Below are 22,772 nucleotides of genomic sequence, written 5' to 3' on the forward strand. Positions count from 1 at the left end.
GAAAGAACAACGTTTCCATTGACAACTTAAATTGATCGGCTTGCAAATCTTTGATTTAATGTCATCTTTGACTCTTTCCCTAGCACATGTGTATAGGGAGAATCAAGGAACAAGTACTATGATAAATAATCAAACCACAACAAAACTAAAAGCCGAGAGGGACACACACATTTACGTGGTTTAGCCAAGATGCAACTACGGGCAAGAGGGCAATGATGCATTATCTCAAAGAAGAAATTTGCAAGCTTAGGGTTATGTAGAGATTACCTCATACATGGAAAGAAAGTCCAATAGAAATGGTCTACCATAATCCCACCATCAATCGAATTCTTGCTTTGTCTCTATCGATTAATTTTGTCACAACAACGAAACCTTGATCAAATCTAGCTAATACAAGAGCCACAATGGTGGTAGTGTTTACACAAGAAACCCCCAATCTCTACATCCCAAAGCTTCTCTACACTTTTTTTCTTTTCTTTTTTTCTTTTCTTATGTTTTCTCTCTCTAAAAATGTCTTTTATAAACTTCCATAAAAGGCCCATTTCCTATGATAAAAATATCCTAAAACAAAAGAGAAGTACTACAACAAATGATATTTGCATCATGTCCCAACATATTCCTACCACGAAAAGGAGACCCTTTCCTCATTGAACTCTCTAAAAAAATTGTCATTCCCTAGTATGGGTTGGGTTGAATTGAAAATCTTTGGTTGATGGGGAAGTTGGATATCAAGTTACTTCTACCACACCTTCGTTTTTAAGAAAGTACTTTCTCAAGCTAGTGAGAATGCCTGTTCCTCAAAATAATTTTGTTCATGAGCCATGAAATAGCACTTTCATACTTAAATAGGTTGGATATGGAGTTACTTCTACCACACCTTTTGTTTTAAGAAAGTACTTTCTCAAGCTAGTGGGAATGCCTGTTCATGAAAAGAATTTTTTTATGAGCCATGGAATAGTGCTTTCATACTTAAATAGGTTGGATATGGAGTTACTTCTACTACACCTTTTGTTTTTAAGAAAGTACTTTCTCAAGCTAGTGGGAATGCCTGCTCCTCAAAAGAATTTTTTCATGAGCCATGAAATAGCGCTTTCACACTTAAATAGGTTGGATATGGAGTTACTTCTGCCACACCTTTTGTTTTTAAGAAAGTACTTTCTCAAGTTAGTGGGAAAGCATGTTCCTCAAAAGAATTTTTTCAGGAGCCAAGGAATAGCGCTTTTATACTTAAATAGGTGAGGGGTCCGTTTCTCATAGAATATATGAAGAACTGAGAAAAATAGGAAAGCTGTTTCTAAATTATTACAATAATTAACATTATCTTAGGAAACCAACATGAGAATCCGAAGGAGCCACACCTCCTAATATTGATAGACATTTTATTACTAAGAGTAGTATTTTAAAACATTGATTAACAACATAGTTTGATCCCAAACTGGACCGATCCAGATTAGCCAAATTAGTGATCCATTAATGAAGAAAATAAAAAAAGAAAAAGAAAAGAAGTTGTGTAGATAAACTTTCCCCATTTATAATATATTTGTTTGATAAATTGAATAATAAAGAACCATTATATAATCAATTGGTGTCGAGATGATCAATTTGAGATATTTGAGCATCAAAACAACGTCTTCTAGTGAAATTTTTGAGGTGGGCTCTAATTTGATTGTTTAAAGCCTCGGTTCTATATAAACTATTTCCTTACATAATTGGGACTAAATAGAGTAAGACGATTTTGAGAGGAAACAAGCCAAATGAGACATTCAATCTAACCTAGATCAGTGATTCCTTAACTGGATTAATGATATTTATAACCTTGACTTGTGTAACCTTGTTGACCCACTTATATATTGAGGCGAGGCAAACCTTTACTGGATGTTATTTGGTTCTTTTGTGTGGAATCTCTGGGGTGTGTTTTCAAAGCAGGATCTTGGTGAAAGTGTGCGCCAGCCTTATGAAAAGTGAATCCTAAAAGCCTAAGGCCTGGTAGGTACAATGGTTTCACAATGAAATTTATGAACCTTCCAAGGGATCCATCTTGACCTCGAGAGTTAAGGATATAAAGAACAATAATAATTTTTAGTTCTAAAAATAATATGTAATAAGTTATCTAGACTGTTTATTTTCAAGATTTTCAAGTGTTTATGGATTTATGGGATCTTATTTTTAAAATTTAAATTTTTATTAATCCGGATGAAAATAGATTTTTCAGCTATTGTAAGGTTTTCGATACGAGCATTACATCTTCCAGCAAAATTCAGAAGTGCGCCTTACTGGAATGGTATAAAGAGGGGCACCTTATACAAACCTCACCCATTTCATACATTGGAACGAAGTCGTTTCATCCAATACTCTCATTTGGGTCACATTTTGTAGGACCTTTGAGGTGGTGAGAAAATTAACCTATTGACATGGTTTTAGTGCATGAAACTATACTGGCTCTGATGAGGCAACAGGTTTCATCAATGCATTGTATTCTTTTCGAATGTTTTACTTCATCAATGCATTATACATTTTCTTGAGAATTGATCTTTTCGTAAAAGGTTGATGGTATTTATAATTTCACTTTATTTACCTCAATTACCCCCCTTTTTCTACTATCCATTACTAATGACAATTACAAATGATAGACCAAGAGATTGGAGGTAAAATCCCTGCTTTGCCAATGCATCATTCAGGGAGTTATTCTCTCTAAAACAATGAGAAAAGTGCACCTGAAGGGATAAAGAGAGCTCTTTGATCCAATCAAAAGTTGGAATTAATTTCCAAGGAATGGGTCGAACTTCTTTTGCCCAAAGGATGACATTTAGGGCTATATGTTTTCATGGAGTCTTTGGAAGTATGGGTTCAACATTCCAATAACTCTCACTTTCCTGTTTGTTGTGGTGCGGTGGAAGCCTCAAAATTGGAGCCCAGCCTTCACCGCCCCACTTAAAAAGGCCTTCTTTTTTGAAGTAGCTTCCATGCTACAGTGTGGAATCCGCATCTTTCACAAAAGTGGAAGAGGGTGCCTTATGTGAGAATATTGTGTCTTCATTGATGAAATTTATGTTACAATAGTGGATTTATACAAAAAGAATTGCATGTATATGTAATATACATTTAATACTTACTAAATCTGTAAAATATAGTTTCTAAACAATTTTAATGTACAACATGCATTTCGACTTATTATATTTGTTCAAACTCCCCCTCAAACTCGAGATGCTTTGAAAGAATCATTGAAGGTTTGGAAACAAACTGCTAGAAGTGATATGGATAATGAGATTTGGTAAAAAAAAGTCCATGAGTTGAATGGCGAAAGGCACATAGGGCAGAGAAATTGTGCTTGTCAAATATTCTTGTCAACACATATTGGCAATCGACTTCAATATATTTGGTTCGTTCATGAAACTCTGAAGTTTTAAAAAATATAAATAGCACTCTTGTTGTCATAATAAAGTGAAGTGGGAGTGGCAATAGTAATAGTCATGTCTACAAGCAGTCAATAGAGCAAACCAATCTCAGTGGTAGTTTGTGTCGTAGCCCTTTATACAGCTTCCATGGTAGCTTGAGTAATACATTTTTGTTTCTTGCTTTTCCAAGATATAAGAGAACCATCTAGAAACATGCAGAACCCAGTAGTAGATTTGGAGTCACTTGGATTCTCCATAAAATCCGAGTCCATGTAGGCCCGGAGCTCAATAGAGGAAGAAGAGAAAAATAAAGCTTGTTGATGGGCATCTCTGATATAACAAATAATGTGCAAGATAGGAGCCAGATGAACAGAACGAGAAGTACACAGAAACTAACTATATGAACTTCATAAGCTAGATGAGCCACTGGGCAAAAGTTTCTATAAAGTCAATGCCATATTGTTGGTTGTAACATTTTGTCATAAGGCAAGTTTTGTATCTTTCAATGCAGCCATATGCTTTTGCTTTGATTTTATATATACATCGATATCCAACATCAGTCTTTTCTTTTGGAAGAGGGACGAAGTCCCAAGCATGCATGCGATTAAGAGTATTTAACTCATCCATCATTGTCTATTGCCATTCAAGCTGACTTGCAGCATCCTTGTAAGTCTGGGGCTCAGAATAAGAATGAACAGAAGCAAAAAAAAACTTGATGATGAGGCAAAAAAGTTTCATTATCAGCAAGCCGTGCAGGTGAGACAAATACATGGGTGTTTCGCCTAAGAGTATGGAGCTGCATAGAATCAGCAGGTGCAGGATTATAATCTGGACTGTCAGCATGAGTTGGTTGTGCTTCTTCCTAGTCTTCAAGTTGAAGGACAAAAGGGGAATGTTCATAAGAAGTTGGAACATAATCAGAAAAAAGGACTAGAAAAGAAAGGTTAGAGGAGAAGCTATCATTTTCATTGTTAAAAACAAGAATATGTTACAAAAACCCATGTCGGGATACCCCAAGTCTTTTGGTCAGGGTAGCTCGCAAAGCAACATTTGATAGTCTTAGGAGACAACTTGTCTCTTTCAGTGGAGGGTTACAGTACCAGACGAGTACAATTGAACCCATGCAGAAGGGAATAATGAGACGTTCGCGTGAACAAATTTTCATATGATGACACTCTAGATAAAATGGAAGATGGCATAATGTTGATGAGATAAATTGTTGTATGAACAGCTTCTACCCAAAATTCTTTTGAGACAAATGTAGACAGAAGAAATGCTCTTGTAGTTTCTAAATATGACGATTTTTACACTCTGCAACACTATTTTGTTCTAAAGTGTAAGGACATGTTTTTTGGTGTTGAAGGTTTTTGCCAGTAAAACTTTTTTGAAGCAATCTACTGATGTATTTCTCTCCAGAATTTAAGTGAAGGGCTTTAACTTTGGTGGAAACTTAGGTTTCTACATATGAATAAAATTGAATGAAAATTATATAAAAATCAGTGTGATTGTTCATAAATTAAAAAAAAAAACATCTATAACGAGTATAATCATCAATAAAAGTATCACAATATCGTGATCTCCCTTTAGATAGAATAGGAACAAGTCCCTACACATCAATGTGTACGAGTTCAAATATAAAAGATGAAATAGAATTACTTCGAAAGAAGAGTTAAAGCATGAAATTTAACAAATTAACAAGTTGTACAATGTTGGACATTAATATAGGTTTTATTTTTAACCGTACCAAAAACATTACGAGAGAATTAAAGCTGTAACCTAGAGTTAGAGCTGTGACCATGGCGCTGATTCCCTAATGATGTGTCATCCATCCTTTCTCTCTGCCTAAATCCTCTTTAATCTTGTGTTTTTTCTAACTCTCTCTTAGGCTTTTCTCTCTTTATTCTCTGTCTATGACTCACCAAATGCACTTTCTCTAACTCAGTAAATGCACTTTCTCTCTCTAACTCAGTAAATGCACTTTCTCTCTCTAGATGAATTTTTTTCTCGCTCTAGGCCACCGCTCTAATCATGACATTTCTCTCCCTATATTCTCTTTAAATATGCTCTCCCTCATTTCTCTATGTAACTGTCTTTAATACTGCCCTTTCCCTAACTCCTTTCTCTAACTATTTATTTCATGTCTCTAAGTCTTCTGTATCTAATCGTACCACTCTCTGTGCAAGTACGCAACTGTGAAGTCAAATATCTGTCAAGCTTTTTCAGATCATTCTGAAGCATGAATAGCAAGCATGTTTTAAAATGATTCATCCTAAAAAAAATAACAAACAATAAGGGTTCAGGTGGTATAGGGATGCATCGGTAGCTATAGAGGTGAGGTGCACCTTCAAATTTTATTATGGTATATAATTTTAATGTATAATGTTCTTAGGATTATCTCAAAATCTATTTTTATATCTAATTATAAAATTTTAAATTTCAAAAATAGTTAAAATCAAATAAATCTATAAACATATGAAAATCTTGACAATGGACAGTATAGATAATATGTTATAAAATGTACTATTTTTCAGACTTAAAATCTTTTTATTTTTCATGATATACATCTCGATGTCGAGATGATCAATTAAAAGGTTTTTCAACATTAAAAATACCTTTTCCAATAGATTTTTGAAGTACATCCGTAATTCTACATTACAAAGTTGTATCTTTATATAAATTTTTTCCAAAAAATAAAAATAAATATAAAACACTCATATAGGAGCCTAAATCTTACACATAAGCTTCCGTACCATAAAGAGAAGGTAATCAAAAGTAGAAACCAGTTTTGGAACGACACAACCCAAAAGCTTGTGAGCCTCCTCAGTATAAAGTTGCATCTTTATATAAATTTTTTCCAAAAAATAAAAATAAATATAAAACACTCATCTAGGAGCCTGAATCTTACACATTAGCTTCCGTACCATAAAGAGAAGGTAATCAAAAGTAGAAACCAGTTTTGGAACGACACAACCCAAAAGCTTGTGAGCCTCCTCAGTATAAAGTTGCATCTTTATATAAATTTTTTCCAAAAAATAAAAATAAATATAAAACACTCATATAGGAGCCTGAATCTTACACATAAGCTTCCGTACCATAAAGAGAAGGTAATCAAAAGTAGAAACCAGTTTTGGAACGACAACCCAAAAGCTTGTGAGCCTCCTCAGTATAATTGTCTGCCCTTTCGGTCTTGGAGGACTTCCATGGCATTCATTATCTCCCCCATACAAACCCATTAACACTCAGTCCAGCAGAGGTTCTTTCAAGTCCACATGCACATAGCATGTCCCACCATTTGTAGGGTTATTCCTTATCGCCACATTATTATTCGCGGTCCCCTTTTGTTCTATCATGCCATCCTTGGCTTTGCCCCATAGCACAAAATAAAGGCCACAAATAACTACAATTATGCCCACCACACTGTAGACATGGAAAGAGTAGATAGTGAGTTTCATGCTGTAGCTTTCCTGATCATTTTTCCAACACCTACTAAAAATAATTGTCCTTATTGGAGGGTACAACACACTTAATGAAAAGACACAGGTCACATGAGTTTTTCGCAGGTGATTTTGAAAGGGCAGCTGCTACCTAACATAAAATGATCTGGGGGCAAAAAGTCAGAAAGAAGAGTAACTTATGTATGGATACAAAGTAAATAAATAAAATGTAAAATGGGTCAATTTTGGTAAAAATCACGAGTACATGTATGTAAAGTGTGGTAACACCAAAATATGAGTGGTTTAATGATGGGAACCTATGATCTGTCGACAACCGTACCAAAATATAGGACTTTGCTTAGACAATTAAATTGACCCATATTTTATTTTATTTATTTATTTTATGTCTAGACGTATATTACTCTAGAAGAAAGTCGCACCTCTCCTTTTGAGAATTTTGAAAAATATGGCATACCTAAGCCCAAAGGCATATTTTTGAGTCGCTTATCAGGTGTAATGTATTTCCATCTTTAATTGAAGTTATGTAATGAAAAGTTTTTCTCGACCACTTTTTTTTTATGTGTTTGGAAAATATCAATTAACCGGTCAAATCATATTATAAAATTATTAAGGTGGTAAGACAATTCCATTTATTATTATGATGATTACTCTTTAAATTTCATTTCAACTCAAGTGCTTTTTTAAAAAAAAATAAGGTTATGTTGGGTGGTCACTAGTAGTTTATCATCGTACTCAATAAAATTTGGATACTTTTATACCATTGTTTTGTACAAAAAGTGTTTTTTTAATAAGAGTTTTTTTTTTTATTATGAGAAGTGTAACATCATCTACGTAGAGTGTGATATCAACCATCGAAGCATTAAATGCCAAGGTGATATCACACCCCATGTGACCCCTCGCAATAATAAAAAATATCTTTATTAAAAAAATACTGCATATATAAAACGATGGTATACATATGTTTAAAATTTATTGAATACAATGATAAATTATTTTACAGTGTGAGCACCTTAACATGATCCAAATAGACCAATTAAGTCAGACAGACTAAATGTTGAAAATGCTTTTCACTATAAACCCTCGTTTTGTGTTGCTACGCTTGAATAACCATGATATTTTCATCATTTGGCTTCGCCCATTTAAATCTCGCCAAATTATATGGATCCCTTGTCTATCCAAGATTCCGATTTTTTTTTTTAAAGCTATCGACTGTTATTCAAGATTCCAATATTCAAAACGATGATTCTAATATTCAAAATGGTAATTTGTTAACTTTTGACCATATTTCCAAAAATCCAAAAAGTAATGTATATTTTTTATAATTTCCCTATTAAATACCGGGGCGCGAGACATCCATCACATCACATCATCGTAATACAGTGCCCAAGCTGTTAAGAAAAAACCAAATTTGGTACGCAAGTTCATGCATTTGTTAAACTACAGGCCTGTCGCATTTTTAAATTGGATATCTTAAGAATTGGTCTTCTTTTCTTGCTTCAAGTTTTAATATTTTCCTTTTACGTTACCGGTTCAGAAAATCACAAAAGTAATAAAATAATAGTTTGTGGCCAGGCCCTATTATTTATTGGATTGGGCGAGCCTGATGACCGAGAAAAAAGCTATTAAACATAGAGAAAAAAAAGTGGCAACGGGCCGGGCCACGCCTGGGCCGGAAAAAAGCAAATAAATAAATAAAAAAAGAACCAAAACAAGGGCTGGGGCTGGCATGGGCCCTGGCAGGCCCTAATTACTTCAATATTTATTTCCAAAAATGTGTAAATGAGTGCACACTAAAAAGTAAAAGTAAGTATAAGAAATTGAAGAAATATTAGAGAGGATGTGTATTATGCTCCCTCGGGAGCATACTTTAATTTTATTCCCTCGCACAAGAGAGGAGGATTTTTTCAATAAGAAATTTTGGGAACAGCTTAAGAATCAATAGATGATTATTATCAAAAAAAAAAAAATTAAAATTTGAGTTTTTTTATACTTAGATCTCGTCATTGAAAATTGGATGGTCTCTATTCATAAAAAAAGTAAAATATGAAAAGGTTTTTTCTTTTTTTGAGATTATTCCATGGGTAAGTATTGGTGAGGTTACATCCTAAAAAATCAGGGTTCTAAAATTAATTATAGGTAGGGTTCTATCCCAGGGAGTAAATGGACGCTCCACTCCCCTAAGAATAGAATACTTTTTGGTCAAAAAAAAAAAATAGAATTGATCAAGCAATAAAAAAAAAAAATTTAAAAAAAATAAAAACAAATATATTAAATACTTTTAATCATCATGATCTAAGACGTGCCATTAGCTAATTAAACATTAGGTATCGTTTAGTGACTTAGGTCAACAAACACCGCAATTAAGGGTATCTATCCTTAGGGATGGCAACGGGTCGGGTCCCTGGACTCGAGCAGTACAAGATGGAAATGTACGCGGTTCACCCGGACCCAGAGCCGAAGAGTCCAGAGTACCCCATATCTGTAACTGTACCCAGACCCACTAGGACCATTGGGTTCGGTACCCAACCCGTGCCTATTTCGAATAGTAGAGATGCACCTGGACCCTACCCGTCGGGTCCAAATGCTGGACCCATATGGGTCCGGAGATAGACCCATACATCCGTCTTCTCCCCCTTTCAATGAATCTAATAACAAAAGAACTTGCCTTCCAACGTGGACGTCAACGTGAAAGATAATGGGCTCCAAGACGGAAACAATGACGGTGCAGACGGGAAAGAAGGCAGCAGCAAAAACGGGTCCCTTCTTCTTTATACACCAACTTTGAATGAAGAATTGGAAAGCGGTGCACAGCACGCCCTGCGCATTCAATTCGTTGCAAGACTTTTCAAAGGCATAAAGTCGATAATTGTAGGTTATATGGTTTGCTTATTCTGAATTTAAGAGTGTAATGACAAGACAGACCCCACATGCCTAACCATACATTTTGATTTACTTTAAATTCTATTCACATTCATTGACTCTGTCTCAGCATCAAAATATTACAAACTAACAAACTGCTCAGATTTTATGGGAACCAAACGATGCCGTTTCTACCTATTTATTGGAGTTGGTCCCCAATCGTCAACAAAGTTCCAAAACTCAGGACTTTCAAATTCTCATAAAGTTGTGAGCACTACCATACCATTTATAGAATCCTATCAACTGATTGGTTCTTTGTGAGAGAAAAAGGCAGTATCTTTCGGAGGTATTCAAATTCTCTCCAAAAGTAGTAATTCACATGCAAGGAACAGTTACAAAGTAGATATGGTTTCCAATTTTAGAGAAGGAAAGTTGTTTGCAATTTCTTGATGGTGTATGTCCACTACTCTAAAAAAACACGACAGGCTATACAAGCATCATGCATAGAGCATTAAAGCAGAGCCTTCTCTCTACCATTTCTATCATCTTGCTTTTGCAGGTATATTTATTGCATGTAAATTTAAAAACTAATACTAGAAATCGTATAATCAGATCCTCTCCCTTCGGTTATTGGTAAGAAAAGAAGGCATGGTGAAGAGAGAAAGAAACCCATGATTATAGCCCACGCTGCGCAATTGGAAGAGAGAGGGGGAGAGAAGTATAGAGATTGCGAAGCATGTGGGGAGAGGAGAGTGAAAATCATGAATACCAAAGAATTAGCTGCAAATCTAATTAATCTTCTGATTTTTCAAGTAGATCAGAGAGGGAGTTAAAGGGAAAGAGAGGCAGAGAGAGAATCAGAGAGGAAATTTAGAGGGGGAGCTATTCAGTGGGAGGGTAGAAGGCTTTTATGAAATAAAAAAATCAAAAATAAAAAGTAAACTTTTATATAAGCCGGGGCTGTAGGTGCCCCAATTTGTCTTATTCACTCATGGAAAAGATATGGACCATCTAAATTAATGGGCGGCGTGGAGGGCCGCACACCTTACTGGAGCCTTATCAAAATATATATTTTTTAAAATAAGGCAAGGGTTCCGTTCTCTTTATGAAACATGTTATGTGAGTCTAGATGAAATGACGCCTTTATCAAATGTAGATCCAAGGGGATGGGCGACACTTATGAAGGGGTCTTTAAACTTAATTTTGATGCCAATTCTTTAGGGAACCCTAGTTTAGATGGTTTCGAACCCTGATTTAGATCGTTTGAAGTTTTTTGAAGCTAGGAATTTATATCTTTTATGTGTTATTGAAAGTAATTCATTGAATATCATCAAATGATGCAAAGAAGAGCAGAAGTCACTTTAAGAATTGAGATCAGTGTTGTTAGAGATCTTGGACTTTTCTAGACCCTTTAATTTCACTTTTTGCGGATTTTATAACGGAGACAATTGTCTCCAATTTTTTTATTTCCTTGTAGTTTCCTTCTAATAAAGCTTTTGAATTTCTTTAAAAAAAAAAAAAACGAATTGCTGGTTTTAAATCGCCCATTGGAATAATAAAGCTTTTGAATTTCTTTAAAAAAAAAAAAAACGAATTGCTGGTTTTAAATCGCCCATTGGAATGAACACGTCAGCATCAAGTTCACAAGCGATTAAAAAACCCAGCGGCGGAATCATCTAATCAAAGGAATTGTGGGCAAAAAGCAAATTCTAAACATAGTTTCCAGGTCAACCCAATATTCTAACCAATAATCCATGATAAGGGGTTATTGAAAGAATAGCTTTTTACATTTTAGGACAAAATGCCGGATGAGTGCGAAAAAACTTAAGCCCTTACCATTACGAAAATTGTTTGATGCGGGCTGGACTGCATTTCTATACATGCGGTCCACAAAGTGTAAAGCTTCCATGGATCCATGGATGCAAGTAGGTGTTCCATCTAAAAACAATGGAAACTAATGGTCCAAATGTTTTCTATCTAGAATTATTATTTTAAATTTTTAAAATTTATTTGTTTATTTATATTCATGATCTCTATGTTGGAGATTACATATCCTTAAAAATTAAGTCTTAAAATCCATCTCAAAAATAGATTTATTAAGAGACCTGCATTTCTACATATGTGGGCTTGGCCGCATAGAAACCTGGTCCTTACAATTAAAGGATTTTATGTTAAGAAAATTGTTTCATGTGTTGGGAGGGGGGGGGGGGGGATGCATTGCTACATTCCCCCCGAGGAATAAAGCATCCATCTTAAAGATGGATGCAAATGGGTGGTCTATCTAAACACAAGTGTAACTAGCGGTCCAAATATTTTCTTCGTAAAATTATTATTTTTAGTTTCTAAAATTTATTTATTTATTCATATTCATGATCTCTATTTTAGATAATACATATTCTTAAAAATTGGGTCCGAAAATCCATCTCAAAAATAAATTTTTAAGAGGGGATTCATTTCTACATGAACTCGTAGAAACCGTGTCCTTCATATTATGAAACTATTCATCTTTAGTACAAGGAGGTCACATAATTTCCTAGCCATTAGACGTTTAATTGGATAGCTTGGGGTATCCAAAAAAAAATTTCATTAGCCTTTGAGTCTAGTAAAAAATATATTTATAACTATCCAATTTAAAATATCATGAACAAAAGTAGCTATGGCCTCCTTATAATAAATATAAAGTGCGCATAGTACCTCCAAAATAGAATAGCAAAATGAAGAAAGACACTTACGCTGTAAATATAGGTCAACAGACGAACATCCCATTTCAATGTCCAAGCGCTCTGTTCTTCAAAGATAAAGGCGATCCCAGCCGTTGGAATTATTGCCATGAAGCACATCAGTGCAGTAAGGGTTAACTGAGCTGGATAATTCTTGAATGCCCATGCCTGAAAAACCAGTAACAAAATCCGAAAAATAGAAAATAAAGTTCACCCATTCCTAAAATGTAGAAGGATTTCTAACCGGAGACTAAAGACCGACGGTTTTAGCAGCACCAATAATAGTAGTGAATGTGTATTGGTGGTGACAAAAGGAAATGAATGGTTTATGCAGAGTAGAGAAAAATTCAGAAACTTTTGAAGGATTAAGCAGAAAAAATATAACAAAAACAAAAGCTTCAAAAAGTCGTGATATAAAGAGTAAAGTTTTATCAGTGGTAAAAGAAAAGGAAAAGGACAAGATTTAGCAGATGTAGTCACAAACTGGTGAAGGTTTAGGAGGTGGTGATTAGCGTTCGGAAACACGACTCCGCCATTGGAGCAGAGTAACTCGGACTCGTTTAGCAGAGAGTCTGGCCAAGCGAAAAAGTATTAAAAAACTAAAGAAGTAATAAAAATTCAAAATAATGGGAAAGATATATTTAAAGTAAAAACAAACCACACCTAAATGATATAAAAAACGTAGTGAAAAGATGGAATTTGAAAACATCAATTTGTGAGAGCGGTATTTTAGAAATAATCCAAAAACAATGGAAAATCTTAAAATAAGTATTCATAGTTAAAACTCTTTTTAATCTTTGCTAATATGATAGAAAACATAAACAAAAACATATTACAAACAAATTTTTTATTTTTCTTCATATAATTGTTTTAAAATCCCAAAATTAGACCACCTATATAGAATTCGACTCGAACCCGCTAGGGTAGTGAATCCGAGTTGGACCGCCCGAGTTGAGTTTTGAAAAAGAGGTGATGATAAAAAGGTGAAGGTTTTATCAGCCCTGAGCAATGACCTGATAATTGAGCCATGCAGACCAGGCCAAAACGCTGGCCAAAATAAAGATTGGGCCCAAAGTCCAGTTACTTTGAGGGGAGGACGGGTGGATCGCATCCATGAGAGAGACAAGAAGGAAGTTAGCCTTGAGCCCTCTTAGGATTACAATGGAAGGACCCTTTACAAGCGTCACTATCATGGCACCCCCAACACATGTCAATGTCCCCAAAACTTTTGCCCTCCCTCTTATACCCCTTACATCAAGTCTCTCCAACCTAAAACAGTAGAGAGAAAATTTGTATAAGTTTAGAGAGAGAAAATCACAAATATCTCCAATCTACAGTGAGAGAGAGGAATGAGCACCATATTACAGAAAGATTTATCAAATTTGATTGAGTTAATTGACATTAAGAGAGAGAATGTTATACATAAAGAATTTTAAGAGAAATTTAGAGAGAAAATTCAGTTATTTTCAAAGTTTGGAAAGATCTTACCTTAAGAGCAACGCCACAACAAAAGTGATGGCTGGAATGAGGTTCGCTATGGTGGAAACGAAGGTGGAACTGGTGTAGTAGAGAGCAGTGAAATAGCAGTTTTGATTAATGGCCATCCTGCAAATTTTTCAGAAATCCACTCTTCTGAGTAGATGCTATAAACCCACTTGCATGCACACAAAAAAACCAGATAAATTATTGGATTTTACCCTAAGCAAGCAAGAATGAAGATCCCACCGGCTGTTCTGAGGTTTAATGGAGGCCTCTTGTCTCTGTAATTCATGGTCCAAGCATTAATGGAGCCAAAACACTAAACAACTAAAGAATATGCAACAAGACATAGAGAGATAAAAGAGAGTACTTTTCTATAAAGTAAGCCAAGGGGGCTAGAACCAAAGTGGCAGTAATGGTTCTGTAAGCTACGAGGACTAAGGGGCTCATTCCTTCTGTAAATGCCACTTTGGTCATCAAATATAGCCCTGCAAGGGAGAACTGAACCATGAGTTGTGCCATAACAGGCAAGTACTCCTCCATTATCATCTCTCTCTTCTCAAGCCTTCTATGAGTTTAATCTGGCGAATATGATCTCCTTTCTCTTCAAATTCTCGACTGGGTTTCTCTCTTTGCTCAGTTCCAATACCAATAGAACAGTCTCTTCCCCTCTCCTCAATCCTTTATACAATGAAATCTTCTCTCTCCTCAAATGAATGGTCTCACTTTCTCTGCCCTCCCCTGACGAGGACTTCCCATTCATTTCTCCCGTGTAATAAGATTTGATCTCTCTCTCTCTCTCTGGCTCTGGTACGGGTGGGGAAATTGGTTTCTTACGGACTCTAGCATTTTAGATAAAATATAAAATCTTTCAATTTTAAGCATATATTACAAAAACGGTCAATCAACACGTCCTCCTTTTTCTTTTTCTTGTTTCTTTTTTTTTTTTAAAAATTACCTCTCGATTAACTCTCTCTCGGTTACTTTTAGTCTTTTTAGTAGTAGAGCTATGCATTAAAGCTTGGGCCACTGCTTTACCAACAAAACAACTTTAAAAATAAAAAATAAGTAATCAAATTTTGGGTTAATCCATAGGCAATTTTGAATAGAAAACAAAAAAAGTGGAATTAATTACTTTATTTATAATTTTCACCTATAAACTAAACATTTTGTAGTTGTAATTTTTACCTATGAACGAAATATTTTGTATTCTACCAAAATTTTTACGGTCCGTAATCCATTGGGGATGGGTGGTGAAATTGGTTTAACCCTCTCTTATTTCTCTCTAGAATCTTCTATCAGAGAAAATGTGTTGTGAAAATTTGTTGGACTTTCTCAAACATGTTAGGTGCAAATTTAAAGGAAAAATTTTAATATAAAATTGCAATTTTATACTTCAGTAAAAGATTATCTCAAGAATTTAGCACAAAAGAGTATTTTTTGGATTTGGATAATGTTTCAATTGGTGATCTCAACGTCATGGATTTAAGGAAAGAAAAGAATATGAAGTCTTGAAAATAGACTCAATCTATACTATTTTAAAAATTGAGTGATTTACATGCGGATCTTAAAATGTCTTTTAAAGTACAAAGACACTACAAAAAAAAGTTAATCAACCTACTTTTTTTAATTTTTTCAAAATTACCCTTAAGTTTGAGGATAGAATTTTCGATCCAAAATTTATTTTTTCTTAAAAAAAATTAGTAGGCAATTCCCTACTAACAAAAACGCTATTAAAAAATAATAAAATTCAATCCAAGGATGTCCTAGCATAGAGGGGCAATTTTCAAAAAAAAAAAAAACAATAGGGTGACCGACTTTCTTTATAATTTCTACTTAAGGTACATCAGTCATTCCTTTAAAATTTCAAATTCCATAATTAGGATTTAACTTAGATTTTGAAGCCATTTCCGTATTGTATACGGGGGGCACCTCATACAAACCTCAACCAAAGTTAAAAAGGGCACGTACGCCCTCGTGGCCAGCTACTCACCAGCTTCTCTCGCACATGAAGTTTCTTAACGGAGTTTTCATCTCATTTATTATCGGGGATCTGCAGCCAACAACCCTTCCGGATCTATGAAAAATCAACCGCTTATATTCGATTCCACGTCACTGAAAGAAAGTAGGGACCCGTCATTTAATGTGCCATAAACAACAAAACAAAGTCCGACTCTCAATCATTGTAGACTTTTTATTTAACTTTACAAAAATAGAATCTTGAGCTTTTTTATTTATGGGGTGCCTTCAAATAATATCGGGAAATGTAGTTTTAATAATGAAAATCTTAGTGATAGCTTTAAAATATATTATTATATTTAATTATAAAATTTAAAACTTAAAAATAGTGTAGATCAAACATATGTAAAAAATTTAAAAATTTTGAAAATTGTCGATTTAAAAATACATTACAAGATGCATTATTTTAAAAACTTGAAATCGATTTTTTCTCAATCATGTTCATGCATCTTAATGTTGAGATGATTAATTTGCGGATATTTGGGCATCAAAACAATCTCTCTTAGTGAAATTTTTGAAGTTGGCTTTAATTTGATTGTTAGTCCTTCAAAAAATTTAAAAACATTCAACTTTCAAAAAAACATCTTTCATAAAAACAAATGCACCCTAGGGCTTGTTTGGATAGGAGGAAATTAGGAATCTAAGATATTTGAAATCCAATGAAATTTATGGATTTTTAATATCAAAGGATTTTTGCCATGGAAATCTCTCGTTTTGATGAACTATACAAAATTCATGGATTCCTTACAATCACTGCCATGTCCATTGTTTGGTAACAAAACTTGATACAGTTTCTCTCTCTAAAATTTTAATACTATCTAAAACTCAAAATATGGGATAATGCATCTATAAAAAAATTGATATAGTTTCTCTCTCTAAAATTTGATATGGTTTCTCTGTCTAAAATTTAATATAGTTTTTCTATCAAAAACTTAAAATTTGAAATTGTTTCTCTAAAACTTTTAAGATAGTTTATCTCTCTACAATTTTTAGGTTCAATTTCTCTCTCTACAATTATTAGGTTCTTTCTCTCTCTAAAATTTAATATCGTTTTTCTTTCTAAAATTTTAAAATACTCTCTCTCTCTCTAAAACTTGAAATAGTTCCCCTCTTCAATAATTTTGAGATAGTTTCTCTCTCTAAATATTTTTAAGTAATGTCTCTCTCTAAAATATGACATAGTTTTTCTCTCAAATTTTAAGATACTTTCTCTCTCTAAAGTTAAAATTTGAGATATTTCTTTTTAAAAATTTTGCGATAGTTTCTCTTTCTAAAGATTTTTATATGCTTTTTCTCTCTAAAACTTGATATAGTTACTCTCTTAAATTTCATATGGTTATTCTCTTAAATTTTAATATGTTTTATCTCCCTAAAATTTCAAGTTTGAGATAATTTCTCTCTCTAAAATTTTGAGATAGTTTCACTCTTTAATATTTGATATAGTGTCTCTCTAAAATTTGATATATTTTCTCTCTAAAGTTTAAAATTTGAGATACTTTCTCTCTTTAAAACTTAAAATTTGATATTTCTCTCTCTAAAATTTGTTGAGATAGTTTCTCTCTACAACTTAATATTTGATATAGTTTCTCCCTCTAAAAATTTTGAGATAGTTTCTATCTCTAAAACTTTTTAGGTACTTTATCTAAAATTTGATATAGTTTCTCTCTTTAAAATTTAAAATTTAAGATAGCTTCTCTCTCTAAAATTTTTGAAATAGTTTCTTTCTCTAAAAATTTGAGATAGTTTATCTCTTTAAAACATGATAGTTTCTCTCTAAAACTTAAAATTTGAGATAGTTTATCTCTCTAAAACTTTGAGATGGGTTATCTCTCGAAAATATTTTGGTATTTTTTCTCTAAAATTTTAGCATACTCTCCCTCTAAAATTATAACATACTTTCTCTCTCTAAAAGTGAAAATTTGAGATAGTTTCTCTCTCTAAAAACTTTGAGATGGTTTCTCTATTTAAAAAAAGGGTGTGGTTTTACAAGGTGGCAACGTAAAACAATCCAATTAAGGCACACTTATAGAAACCTTAAACAATCCAATTAAAGCACACCTCCAAACTGTATCAGAACATGTTACGAGAAAAAAATTATTAGGATCATCTCAAAATCTATTTTTATATCTAATTGTAAAATTATCTATCAAGTATCAACATATGAAAATCTTAAAAATTGACTGTCTAGATAATGTATTACAAGATGTACTATTTTTGGGATTCAAAATCTCTTTTTTTTTTCCGCTATTCATACATCTCGATGTCGAGATGACCAATTAGTAATTTTTTCAACATTAAAATAACATTTTTTGATGGATATTTTTGAGATGCATCTGTAATTCTGTATTTTATGATTGCAACCTTATATAAAATTTTTCCTTAAAAAAATTTAGGGACTTTCTCTCTCTAAAATTTTCATACCTACCAAATGTTGCTTGTGTTTCAGGTAGAGAGAGCCAATGAGTAAAATCCATAGGCCTTGAAAATTCAAAAAAACAGGTTTTGGTGTGGAAATGAAATCATGAAAAAGTAAGTCTTATTTCTATGATTTTGATTGTCTTGATTTTAAGTATCCTAGTCATTAAGCAATCCAAATGCTAAATTTTGGCAATATCCAAGATATTAAAAATCCATTTCTTAAAATCCAAGTAAGAAAATTTCTTAAAGCTTCCAAGTGATTAAGGCAAGGAGATCCATTAATTCTTTCATGTTCATAATAATTGTGGAAGGTTACGATGGTTTTCTTTCCTGATCAAAAAGTTTGGGTCATTTTGGTGGTTTTAAAATTTGAAGGAGGATGAATGAGCTTGGATGGCGTGAAACATGGCAATGAAGTTAAATCAAAAGAGAGGCGCCCATTCTCACTTGGCACACTGTGAACCAAGGAACTACGCATCCAATAATTTAATACTGAGAAAGTTGAGCTTTGCACTCAATTGAGCCAGCTATTCTTTGATAATACGCTAGACTGGAAGGTAGAAATATACAACCAAGCTTTTCTATCCAAATATAATATAAGCAGTCAATTGCATTAATTTACCATAGAACTGTAGGTGCCAGTGTAGCTAAATCCATGGAGCATTACCACAATTTATTATTTTAGTGATCATTTTTTTAATTTAGATATGTAACACGAGGGTTATAGCCTATTGGTTTATGAAAAGATAATATTTCCCCTAATTTAGTGACGATATCGTGGGATGGGTTAAGTGTGGCCCCATCAGGAATGGCAACAAGTTTGGTCTGGAGTCTAGACCAGGTCAACTCCAGCCTTACCTCAGCTTTGGTCCCTATAGGACCAAACCAAAGCGGCCACCGCCAAGGCTGTGACCCGGCTTTGGCCCTGTCCAAGCCAGGCCTGGCCTAATACACTCAAACAAAGAAAAAAGAGAAAAAATTATGGGAAAAAAGGGGGCCAGGCTCTGGTCCATGCCCGACCCAGGCCAACATTTAGACCGTGGTGACCTGAACCTTAAGTCATATTTTCTTGGTCCAGGTCCCTGTTAGTTAGAGTCAGGCCAAGTGGGTCCCCCAGCCCATTCCAATCTAGGCACCATTTAGGGCTCTCAAAGCTGAGCAAAACTGGTGTGCACCTTTATCTCAAAGGAAACTATGTTTATTGGGGGGCCAAATCCCACATTTGGTGGAACAAAAATTCTCTTAATGTGAGAACACGCTTTTGGGCTTCATGTCTCCATCTTCGTACATAAATGAGAAAACTCCATTAATATGGCTCCCCAAACAAAAGCTCCTCCTTTGGCTACTGTAGGGAGTTCATATACATATAAAAAAAAACAAAAAAAACAAAAGCACATACAAATATTTTGAACATCCTTGAAATGGAAGATGGAGCTTACAAATAATTTTGGATACACTTCCTCTTATTGGAATTGAAAATAGGAAGGCATTTCAATTTGTTTGACACTACAAGGTTTTATGCTCCCGCGGGAGCATATTGTTTATTTTACGACCTTGGATAAGCCTCAATCTAGGAGAAATTTTATGACCCAAAATTTTGGGGATGATGAAAATTTTTTTCCAAATCACACCCTCCGTGCACTTGAAAAAACCATGTCTTGAGATTGAACAAAGACCGTCCAATTTTTTTAAGGTTGTTCAAGTGCTAAGAAACCTAAATTTCAAATTTTTACTTTTGAAACTAATCATCTAGTGATTATGAAATGATTCCCAAATTTTAGATTGAAAAAAATCCCTGGAATAGGTCATTTGGTCGAGGGAGTAAATATATAGTTATACTCCCACCATGGCATATTATATGTGCTCTTAAATGACTATATGCTCCAGCCGTTGTCTTTCTAGTCAAAAGATTATAATATTCTATCTGGGATCATTTCATCCATTCACTCCCTCAAATATCATCCTCAGAATCCCAACTTTTCCATGAAAATAATTACTAGATAATTCTTTGCGGATCTCAATATTTTAAATTAAAAAAAATCGGCTCCTTCACCCAAAGAAGTCAAGTGTCAATATGAACATGCTACCTGCTCTCATCATTATACACAGACTTCACTAACAGCTAAGTTGGCCGCCGTATCTTTGGCATGTCCTACTCCCTCTATCCGATGTCTTACTTGGGAGGATTTTTTTTATTCTAAAATTTTAGGAACTATTTAAGAATTATTAGATAATTATTTTAAACAAAATTAGAATATGAGTTTTCTGATGCTTAGATCGTACCCTCTAAAAATTGGATGATTTTTATTATTAAAATATGGCTGACGATGTTACATCCCAAAAATTTAGGTTCCTATAATTAATTCTAAATGATACTTTACCCGAGGGGGACATTCTACTCCCGAGGGAGTAGAATATCTTTTGACATCTTACCCCTTCAATCTCTATTCCTTGAACTCCATCGTCTAAAAAACTGCAGGTTGGATGTGAAATTGGTAGGCTTCATTTATTTCATTAACCAAATTCAAAGTTCAACAGAAATTTTCTTGCAATTATGACACATCCAAGCTATTTGATTTCACATCAGATAGCTGTATTGATGAAGCTCAAAGTTCAAATGAAATGTTTTTTAACATTATGACACACTCAAGCTATCAGATTTCACATCGGATGGTTATAAGTAATTGTGACATTCTTGTACTAAAGGTAAATGGTCTCATTGTAGAAAACCCTTTTTTTTCTAGTTTTGGATCTATTACTTCTATAATGAGATGAGCACTTACGCTTCCCACTCTCCGACCATGAAGAAAGCCCAAGTCCGCTACCTCCTTTTATTTTATTTTATTTTTTTATTTTATGAGAAAAACCTCAAACTTTCGGTGGTCCAAAAATCAAATCAATGGTTTGAGGGTTGGTTGCAACTCGTAAGGTGAGGGGCTTATTTCGATTGGTGGCCCCCTATGCACAGCAGGCTCTGCATCCCTATCTCTTTAGAGAAACCACCATTCCCATATGGTGACCCAAATTGAGCACACAAATTCTTTGCATTTTCATCTCATATATACAAGATTAAAAATTCATACTAAATAAGAAACTTCCTATTGATGTTACATAAATATCAAAAATCAAGAGATACATACAAAAGTCTTAATCTTTTTGGATTTCTACTTTCTTTAAAAAACTGATCAATATCAATCTCAATTCAACATAATATAGGACTATATTAATACCACATAATATAAGATTTCTTTTTGTGGGTGATTTTGGATAGCACCAAATCCAACAATCGCCACCTCGATATCAAAATCACCTGTTCACCATGACAACATCCATTTGACAGCTTCATAAATTCTTCATCTTTTGCCAAATAAATTTCTTTATCGTTCTTACTGAAAATTTGTGTTTGCCATCAAATTTCTCCACTTCGAACTTTGCGTTCGAAAACCTTTATTGCGATATCGAAAATCCAAACTAAACTCTGATACCACTTGTTGTGTGCAGTAGCTCTAAACCCAACGGGTTGATTTTTGCCAAATAAAATACAAGAAATAAAGCATGAAATACGTATTACAAAAACACAAAGATTTACGTGGTTCACCCCAAAAGACTAAATCCAAGGGCACGGCAAGCTGAAATCCAATGAAAGTTACATCAAAGATTTTAGAATAAACTTCGATAAAAAACACAAGTTGAACAAACCATTTTAAACTTGCTCTCTCAAACGAAACCACTGTCAATCTCTCATCTCTATTCCATAACTAGACCAATGTCTAAAAGCAACCATAACTAGACAAATGACAAAAGGTACAGCTTTTTTGTCTAGCAAAGACGTATCAGGGACGAAGAAGGATGCAAACTTCTACGTACGACTATATGATCAGATAGTGGAGGAGGTGGGAGATAAGCATGTAGTCCAGTTTATTACGGACAATGCGCGTGCATGTGTTTCTGCGGGCAGCAAGTTGATGAATAAGAGGAAGCATCTAGTATGGACCTCGTGTGCTGCACACAGCATCGATCTTATGTTAGAGGAAATCGGTGAGATCAAAATTGTGAAGGAGACTCTAAATGAAGCAAGGTTGGTGTCGAGATTTATATACAACCACTCTAAAATATTATTTCTGTTTAGATAACACTCTAAGAAAAAAGAGATAATCAGGCCTGCCATAACCCGCTTTGCGACCGATTACTTAGCTGTGGACTCCATTCGACAATCTGAAGGTGCATTAAAGAGATTGTTTACTTGTGAAGAGTGGTTAAATGACCGCCTCTCGAAGTTCAGTACCGGTATAAAAGTGGATAACATAATCTCAAATAGGCTGTTCTGGTCTCGATGTTCCAGTATTGTAGAGGCCACTGCCCCTTTGGTCTCGGTGTTAAGAATGGTGGATGCTGATAAGAAAGCTACCATGGGTATCCTTTATGAA

At 34.2% G+C, this 22,772-nt stretch overlaps 1 protein-coding gene across 2 annotated transcripts; it reads right to left on the reverse strand.

Annotated features, from left to right (window-relative positions):
* Positions 1-6,388: 6,388 nt before the first annotated feature.
* LOC18427679 (WAT1-related protein At4g30420) lies at positions 6,389-14,521 on the reverse strand. Of its 2 annotated transcripts, XM_011622636.3 has the most exons (7): positions 14,279-14,521; positions 14,127-14,189; positions 13,918-14,034; positions 13,443-13,698; positions 12,442-12,597; positions 9,516-9,667; positions 6,389-6,812 (listed from the first exon to the last, which is right to left on the reverse strand). In XM_011622636.3, exons 1-7 carry the CDS (start codon positions 14,455-14,457, stop codon positions 6,635-6,637), a joined length of 1,101 nt encoding a protein of 366 aa, XP_011620938.1. In that variant the 5' UTR covers positions 14,458-14,521; the 3' UTR covers positions 6,389-6,634. The 2 variants fall into 2 exon arrangements, with proteins under 2 accessions (XP_011620938.1, XP_088705799.1); XM_088849673.1 differs by lacking the exon at positions 9,516-9,667.
* Between the last annotated feature and the right edge of the window lie 8,251 nt (positions 14,522-22,772).

This window comes from Amborella trichopoda, chromosome 10, assembly GCF_054954075.1.
Source record: "Amborella trichopoda isolate Santa Cruz 75 chromosome 10, AtrichopodaSantaCruz75HAP2 v2.0, whole genome shotgun sequence".
NCBI classification, from domain to species: Eukaryota; Viridiplantae; Streptophyta; class Magnoliopsida; order Amborellales; family Amborellaceae; genus Amborella; species Amborella trichopoda.